Source organism: Phaseolus vulgaris, chromosome 3 (genome assembly GCF_000499845.2).
Source record: "Phaseolus vulgaris cultivar G19833 chromosome 3, P. vulgaris v2.0, whole genome shotgun sequence".
Taxonomy (NCBI): domain Eukaryota; kingdom Viridiplantae; phylum Streptophyta; class Magnoliopsida; order Fabales; family Fabaceae; genus Phaseolus; species Phaseolus vulgaris.
In genome coordinates this window covers 38,160,161-38,169,437 of record NC_023757.2, presented here as the reverse complement: position 1 = coordinate 38,169,437, position 9,277 = coordinate 38,160,161, and the positions used below count along the sequence as shown (strand labels likewise).

The following is a 9,277-nucleotide window of genomic DNA, read 5'->3' as shown; positions in this document are numbered from 1 at the left end:
AACCCAGGTCTGAGCTTTGGTACTCCTCATGGTAGCTGGGACAAAGTCTTTTGTCCAGGCAAACAGTCTCAATAAACCAGGAGATAACTTCAGGGAACCCATCCTGAGGGCCCATCACATGTCCTCTATAGAAGCGAACTCAAACTCATAGAAACCCTTTCCAAGAGGAATTGCTTTCCATGGTCCAAGAGCTTTCCACACCAGCTGCAACTTTTTAGTTAAATCCAGGTGTGTGAGAGGTTTATCCCCCTTAAATAGAATAACCCGACCATGGAGAGGGTTTTGCAATCCTCAAGACCAGCCAAGTAATCTGCCTCATCAATCTGGACAGCAATCATGTCACCCTTAATACAAGGAGTAGGTAGCTGGGACAAAGGAATGTCACATGTATTTCCCAAAGCCTGAGCAAAAGTCTTCCTTTGATCGGACATAGAATATACTTTATTATCAGGACATCATTTTCGATCCATCAAACAAGTCCATGGAATGAGGAAACCCGCAGAGCCCTCCGCCATTTTAAAAGGCTAACAAGTTGCCGCCAAGAACTTCCGCAAGACACAAAATAGCGACCGCCTTCGTTGTCGCGCGAGCCACCACCTGTGCAGTCACCGCCGTCGGCCGCACCGGACGCCTCGCACTAGCCCAGCAACCACCGCACTCCGTCGACGTCGTCGCACAAACGCGAAAGCACACGCTGCTGCACAGGACTCTTGCACCGCACCACGTCGTCTTCTACAGCTCTCGCACCACCAGAGAACCACCGTGTCTCCCACTGTAGCACCGCCGCACCTCCAGTTCCGTTGCCGCCAGAAAACCTTAAAACCCTCAAATCTTCAATTTAGGGTTTGGGTTTCGTAAATTTACGTTCCTGTGTTCTACAATTGCTATTATCTTACGTTCTCTCTTCAATCCTCGTAGACAGAGAAAGAGACTATGGTCACAATATATAAAATTTAATGCAGTGTACAATTTATTTTCAAAAAATTTGTTACATTGTTACTTCAACAATTTTGTCTTTATTGTCATTGTTAATAGCATGGCACACTAACCATTACTATCTTTTTCACTCTCACGTTATTACCAATATTTTATTGTTATTATTATTGTCTTGGTTGTAATAATAAGTATTATCATTCTCTCATTCTTACTGTCCTATTGTTATTCTATTATTGTTTTCTTATTGTATAATCACCATTATCATAATCATATCACTATTACCACTATAACCTATTAATATTAGTTTTTATTAAGATGCACAGTAAATAAAATTAATGTTTATTTTATTTGTATTCTATCGTACTTTTATTCTACTCTTATAATATAGGTAAAGTTCAAATATATTTAGCTAAATGTTATAAATTTTCAACTCCAATAGTTGAATTGTATCACGCAAATACATATAAATAAATTTTATAAGATTTTGACATTTATCTTAATATACTTGTTGAAGTGATGTAAAGAAGATAAATGAAATTGATCAACTCAAGGAGACGTGGAGAAGAGAAATGCGATGAATGAATGACCAAAGCTTGCATAACCATGAATTTTCATTAGTATTCAATTCAGAATTCATGGAAACCAAAGGAAAAATAAGAATAAGTAAAGAAATGAAATTTAAAAGTGGATCAAGACAAAGAATAGAGAAAGAATAACACACCATATTCAATGATAAATCAAAAGATAACTGTGTGGAGATTTGTCACTTGAGAAATTTTTTAAGATAAGAATAAAAGTAAGATAAGAGAACTTTTGAGACTCTCAAATATGAAATCACAAAGAGAATTTCATTCAATATTCAAGTGAGTTTTATGAATTGAAGTGAATTCTTTTTATAGTAAGGAAGCTCAACCTAGGTGGAAGAGACAACAAAAATGAGTTAACTTTACTAATCAAAGTTAACTCTCCTAATCATGATTAATACATGATAATCCCTTAAAATTAAGTAGCTCATATGGATAGTTCCTTGAATCTAGAAAGTAATGATGACTCTTATGAGAGTCACATGTTAGGCGCATACTTTGCTCTCCAAAGGACACTTGAAATATTTAAGGGTAAAGTGGAAAAGTCAAACTACCCATGTGCACTTCAAAAGAAACTTCTAACTCCATGAGTTTGTTGAATGCATTCTCAAATTCAAAACATCAAATTCTTTTCCTCTTAAGTTCATTGAAGACTATAAACTACAAATGTACATGTCTTTTTCTCTTCTTGCAAAACTTGAAGTCTTCCTATGGTTAATCTTCTTTAAAATCTTCCCGATATTTATTATTCTTTATTCTTTCTAATCATGCTTCTTATGTATACTCCTCTTGTCTATTTTCAATCTTCTTTATTTATATCATAAAGGTAATTGTCATAATTTTTTTTATCAATTCTAACTTCTTTCTCAAAATATAAATTATAACCCTCACTATTTGAGAATCATTAAATAGAAATCAATTCTAGAGACAAAAAATAATTAGTTGTTAGTTGTGAGTAAAGTAACGACGGTTAAGTGGGAAATCGCCATTAAAAGAGCGAAAATTAATCCTAAAGCTCAGTCCGCGCTCTTATCCATTTTTTTTCTCATACGTGCCTCTCTCCCTCTCCACTACACTCAACACAATTCTCCCCGCCCCAAGCTTTCTTCTTGCACCTCTCTCCCTCTCCACCATAGTGAATGTCGCTCCTCTGTGTGTGCATCTCTTCTATTCTTTTCTCTCCTCTGTGCATTTCTTCTCCATGTGCGCAAGCAGCTGCCTCCATCCCCAACCCTTTTGTACACTGCCAACACCTCCACACACCACCCACACGCTGCCAGGACGTCCACACGCCTCACCTCTCAGACCTCATTTTCACTTAGACCTCAACACGTAAGTTTGAAGTATTTTAAATTTTTTAATTAAATATTTGAATGTATGTGTTGATTACTTAGTATTTTTGGATTTGTGGGAACTTCATTTAGTGGATACTTGATGGAGGAGTTCTGACATTGAAGAGAATAGTGATAGTTTTGGAGTTGCCAAAAATTAGCCCGAAAAAACTTCAAATGGTCATAACTTTTGACATAAAAGTCGGATGGAGACGTGTAAATAATGAAAGTTTCTCGAAACAAGGTAACGAATCACGTGGCCAAAATTCCAAAAATCCACCATTTATTATTATTATTATTATTATTTAGTATTATTTAGATCTTTTTCAAGTATTTTAAGGTTTTAGTTTCCATACTTTCATTTTTCAGAAAATTCTAAAATTTTGCATGATTTTCCTAGTTTAAATTAGAGATTCATCAAACCATTATGATTATATTACATCCACAAATTTATTACTCATAATGTTATGTGTTCTAACATGAAATCTTATTATTTTAGTGCTTATTCTGAATATAACATGTTGAGTGGGAGGAAAAGTTAAAATGCGAAAAAACCTAAAGATATTCATTCATTTAATATTTGTTCACTCCTTTTAATGTGTCTAATTCATTCATTTAATAACATTTATTTTCACTTGCAATGCAATAAGCAATTTGAAAATTATGAATACGATTACTATGTTATGCAATGGACAACGACTATTTTGCAAGCTGGAATTGATAGAGATTGAGATCAGATGATTCCTCAATACAAAATCACTTTAAAATTTGGGGTTTAGAATGAGATATAACTCTTTGTAGAATGTTATGTACTAATTTATTGTATGTAGATTTTCATATTTAAATTATGATATTACATGCATTATTGTTAATGAAAAATTGATATTTTATGCAGGATTAGAGTATATATAATAATATTTTTTTTCTTAAAATATATTTATAACGACGATTCCAAATCGTCTTTAAAAGCCTTTTTAAGGTTTATAATGACGATTTCAATCTAAAATCGTCATTATAAATATATATTTTTTATTTTTTTCATTTATTTTGATAGAATAATGACCATTTTTTCATGTGTCGTTAATGTGATTTTATAACGATGATTTTAAAACCGCCATTATAAACAATTAATTTATAATGACACCTGCAATAACGATGATTTTAGAATCGTCTTTATATACATTTTCAATCGTCATTAAAGTACTGTTTTGTACTAGTGAGAATTTTAGGAACATGGTAAAATAAGATAATAAAAAAAAAGAGTAATATAGCAAATTATTTATAATGCCATAAAACCATTTATTTAGCACAATTTTTGAAGTAAAATTGGGAAGGTTAAACTTAAATTTCTTCAGGTATGCATTTCCCTCTTCACACTATGCATGTTGTTTGTACCAGAAAATAAAACGAGTCGTCCAAAAGCCACTTCCCAATATATGGCGTAATACATATTACAGTATATAGTATATAAAGCATCCAATAACTTCGTTCCAAAGTCACTCTTGAAACAAATTAATGTTTAAATTCTTGTCATATGAGATATCTTATTTTCCTTTATTCCCTTTTCCAATTTCCATGAGGCACATTTCAGTGTTATTTATTAGTATCACTGTTACTTTACCAGCAACAAGCCTTTCAGAGTGTTCTCTAAAGCTGTTGTTACGTTTTCAGAAAGGAGTCAGGGAAGTCTTATTTCACTATGTTCTAAAGGTGGACAAAAAAGACTGGATATTTGGATTCAGGGGAGATTGATGCTTGCATGAGCCATAAGGTAAGTATGTTCTTCTCACATTTTCCAAGATAACTCAACAACTTATTAGCATTTTTATGCCAAGAATTGTCTCAAGAGGATACCTTTTTTGGGGTGATTCTTCATTACAACTAGAAAAGTCAGAGAAACTACCCTGCATCTGCATGTCTGCATATAATCAAGCATTTACTGCACATGCCCAGGTATTTTTCAGTAGCAGCTAGTTTCATGGCTATTGGGTGTGTTTAAGTAAACAGTAATTTTTATAAAATTATATGAAAGCTTACTTGATAAAGAATAGTGATATATTTAGTTAATTATCTGTCATGACATTATTGACTGCTTTAGATATTATATTACTATTGTTATCATTATAAAAAAGTTGCCAATAATTTGTATTTAGAATAAGAGATGTCAAAAAACATCCTACAGTATATGAAACTTAAAAACAACTTACTGAAAAAAGTTGAAAAGACTCTTATTAGAGTTACAAACTATTTTCATAAGTCTAACTAAATTCTATTAAGTTATTTCTTACACCCCTTAATATGAAATAATGTCCTTTTCACTTTGATTGTCGTGCTGTTTCGTGTGTAAATTCTCTAATGTTCGTTTGGGAGAGATTAATGATGGATAAAAAATCATTCATGGACCAAAGTAGAAAATAAAAGTGAATAAAGGTACTGCAGGAAGAAAGATAAAAATTGTAAATTAGAAAATAAAAGAGAGTCTGTATCAGTTCGTTGACACACTTTATCACTGGGGTGAAGTCAATCGTGACAGCTTTAAAGCAAGGAAACAAACGAGTATGCACTAGCCAAGAAGAAATTGTTATAAAAATTTACAAATACAAAATTCACTGTGGGAGATTAACCAGTGTGCTAAGGCTATAGTTTGATATATTTTGGTTTGACCTCACGCAGAAGATAACCAAACCAAGCCACTATGAAGAAAAGGTTTGATGGCGAGTAATATTCCAATTTTTGTCTGTGACAGAAATAAGGAATTTAGGCATTAGTGATGGAGATGAGAGATCCCAAGTTAACTCCTATACAAGTGATGTTAACTCCTGTATAACTGAAGTGAAAACTTTATCTTAAAAACGAGGTTGAATTAGGAAAAAACCATTTTATAAAAAGTTATCTTAATTTTCCTTTTCTCTTCTATCCAACCCCCTCCCTCTAATTTCATTTTGGCCGGAAGGAAAATACTTATTCTGATTAATATGTTTAATGTCATGTAATATGTAATATGTTTTTTTGTTAAATTCCTATTTGTTTTTCATTTTTTTGGCCTTTTAAGTCAACCTTTTTTTTGGCAAAGTGCAAAATATAGTTAAGGAATGTAACATTGCAGATTTTAGATGCCTCTTGAAAGTGATTCTTTAGTTGTTGTTGTTTTTTTAATTTAAAAAGTCCTTTAATAATCCCTTCATTATTTTTGCATCATCTAATGTGCTCCAACAAGATAAAGGAACATTGAGAAAGTCATTGTTTATAAATAGTATTACTTCCTTAATCTGGTGCGTCTTTTTCCTAGATGAGGATACTAGAAAGGAGAAGCACCCACTGTACTCAGATAGATTGTCCAACACTTGGGATCCCTGCAATATGCTGGGGGAACTAGTTCATTAAAAGTGGGGTCCTATCTTAACATCTTCAAAGCATATAAAAGAAAAGCTAGCCTAATGAAAGCCCAGAATATTTTATGACAGGGCACAGTGAGAAAGAAAGAACATATATATGCTTTTTAGTCAACCTCCACTTTCTAAAGTTGCTATGAAGTCAGTGAAGGTTAGAAAAAGATAATGAAGCACTATCATGATGTGAAATTTAGAATTCCTTCCCAGTTGTGCTCAATAAGCAATCAAGATACTACTCATGCCACAGCAACAAATTAATTAGTATAAATAATTATGTTTGATTTGTTTGAAGTTCAGTTCAAACATGCATGCTTTTGTATGCTGCATTAGATTCTTGCAAGTTTAATTATTTCCTTGCTTAGAACTTATACATATTTGGTCTTCATTAGAGATTAGGCTGAATTTTGAAGCAAACTTTCCAAATAGGATCGTTGCATGTAAACTCGTTTTGATTTCCCTTAGTCTTGTTGAATCTGGTGCTTATTGTGATCCATGACTTGGGTCTGATTTCTCAGTCTGATGTATGAATTATGAAAAGCATTCTTTGGACCACCCCAACTGTAGTAACTCAACAAAATAAATGTTTCCCACCAGCACACAATGTCTCCCTCTTGCCTTTCCACTCTCTTTCACACGTGTGTGAAGAATACAGAAGCAAGTATTCATGAACACTTGCATTAGAATTGGTCAAGCTAACAAGGGAAACTTTGGGGAGGAAGGGTTAACATAAGGTGTTAAAGCTTAGTTATGTCAGTAAGGAATATGGAAAATAAAGTATATGGATTTCATAACCTTCTTGTCAGTACATCATCTAGCAAGAAACAATGACAACCTGATACCATATTTTCTTCCTAATGAAAAAAACATTGCTATGATTCTAACAGAGGCCTTCATCCATGATTTATCTAGAACTTGACATAGGAAAAACAAGATAGGGTATTGTTAGGATAAGAAAGACGCCAAGGGAAAAATCAATGACATTGCTGGTCTTGTGAAATTTCTTCTTTCAATCTGCACCACCTGAAAGAAAAGTAATAAATGTCATTGGAATTTAGGTTAAATGGTATGATTTAGAAAGATCTTGACTATATTTTTCAAAAAGAACAGATGAAACTTCAGAAAACTAAACTTTTCTCACCAAAATCCCTTGGCATTTTGCATTTATAGCATTCTGTCCTGCTAGCATAATTATGCACTCCACATCCAAGTCTGTTATATTTGAAAAAGAAAAAGGTGAAATGCTTAGAATTAGAAAGATACTTTTAGGACAAAATTATTTGTATCATGTTTCATATTTTATTTCTTGAATGCAATAAAATAAACTGAATTCTTTTACACTGGTCACCATCCGTACTGTAATTATCGTGTCACTCTACATGCCTCTTTACAACAATTTTGAGTATAATTCTGTCTTTCTTTGGAAGGAAGAAAAAAAGATTGTACCTTCTATACAATGCAGCTAGTGTGTACATCAGTCACATGTTCTTAAATTACATTGTTCAGATTTTATGATAGTTGAACGGATCCTCTAACTCAACCTAAAGAAGTCTATCATAGATTATTGGTGCATTTAAGTAATTGTTTTGTACCAACCATCTTGAAATACACAAGACAGGCACCAGTCATTGTACTGTAGGGTTAACCCCATTTTTACTTGGACTAGTTGGACATGTAGGTGGCATGTAGTTAGTGTTTGTATATGCAATTAAATGCAGGCTCTTTAATGGACTGAAACAGCTGAAAATGTGATGACAATGTAGAATAAAATAGAGTCACTCTTCCGAATACTGAAAATATGAGGATAATGTGAAAAGACCTTGGGCAAAGCCAGTCTCCACTCTTCCATCCTGGGGGGAAAGTGTCAGATCCATATCCTCCAGAGTTGTTGCCATATCCTGAAGAATAATCATCTTTCATTGCACCACATCTGTAGCAGTTTGATCGACTGGCATAGTTGTGACCTCCACAGTTGCAAAACCAGTCCCCTGCCAAAGCCTCAGTCCTGTTATATCTGTAGGTTGAAGGGTCAGGTCCCCCATACTTGGGGTATCCACAACTCTGGCATGCTTCCCTCTTCTTGAAATTTATGTGCTCGCAGACACCACACATCCAATCTCCTCCAGACCAGCTCATTTTCCTGATCAATACACACACTTGAAGTTGTAAACCATAACTTTTTGTTCCATTACTCAGTGTAACCAAATAAGGACTATATATTCATGCAGCCTAGTCAAACAGTTAAAGAAATATTATCAATCCTTTTTTTATGCAATATGAGTTATGACCCTAACTTCTATAAAAGGCATGCAATTTTTTATCCACATATAGGTTATTTGCATTAGGAAGTAGTGTCTTAGGAGATAGAATACTCTGTCAACCTAACATCAATCTTGTCATTTTTTCTACTCTACTGCATTAACAAAGAAATTGACACAAAAAATGGTAATGGCAAGCATAGAAACAAGAAATTTACCCTTGAAGAAGAATGATGAATAACAGAAGTATGAGGCGAGAAATGAGTTGTTATTGGTATAGTAGAGGTTTTAGGATAGTTTGAGAGTAAAGATGGTGAGTGTGTTGTTTGTGCTGTGAAGCTTTATATACTGGTTGTAAGAGCTATTGGGTGGGACATAAATGCCTGTTTTCATTCTCTGGTAATCTGAAAATGGTTTTCTTCACAAGGAATTTTAAATGAAAGAATTTACTGGAAGATGTGGATGAAAATATGTAGTACAGCCTTGGCTTGTTATTTTTTAAAAATGGTGGGTAATAATAATTATAATAATAATAATAGTGCATGCATTCGCATACACGTTTATTTGTTGTATCTAGTCTTTTGGCCCATCTTTACTTGATTCCTATGCATTATTGAGAAGAACATATCCAGGGGATGTAAGGTTATATGAGGGGTAGTTGTTATGTGGTAGGCTGAAAATCTACTACAGAATCCCATATCTCTTTAATTCCACCTACGGCTTAATAACAATATGAACTCATCTCCCACCCAATGCCTATCTCATCCATGCATTCTAAA

At 33.6% G+C, this 9,277-nt stretch overlaps 1 protein-coding gene across 1 annotated transcript; it reads right to left on the bottom strand.

Moving 5' to 3' along the window:
* Positions 1 to 7,006: 7,006 nt before the first annotated feature.
* LOC137807507 (RNA-binding protein involved in heterochromatin assembly dri1-like) lies at positions 7,007 to 8,967 on the bottom strand. The gene is made up of 4 exons (XM_068608187.1): positions 8,717 to 8,967; positions 8,060 to 8,380; positions 7,382 to 7,452; positions 7,007 to 7,263 (listed from the first exon to the last, which is right to left on the bottom strand). Exons 2-4 carry the CDS (start codon positions 8,374 to 8,376, stop codon positions 7,250 to 7,252), a joined length of 402 nt encoding a protein of 133 aa, XP_068464288.1. The 5' UTR covers positions 8,377 to 8,380; positions 8,717 to 8,967; the 3' UTR covers positions 7,007 to 7,249.
* Positions 8,968 to 9,277: the final 310 nt, after the last annotated feature.

Excerpts from the sequence above, each read along its gene's own strand:
- LOC137807507 (XM_068608187.1), bottom strand. The coding sequence starts at position 8,376 with ATGAGCTGGTCTGGAGGAGATTGGATGTGTGGTGTCTGCGAGCACATA. Across the intron at positions 7,453-8,059 it reads GGAGACTGGCTTTGCCCAAG|ACTTGGATGTGGAGTGCATA; the intron begins GTCTTTTCACAT and ends CAAATATAACAG.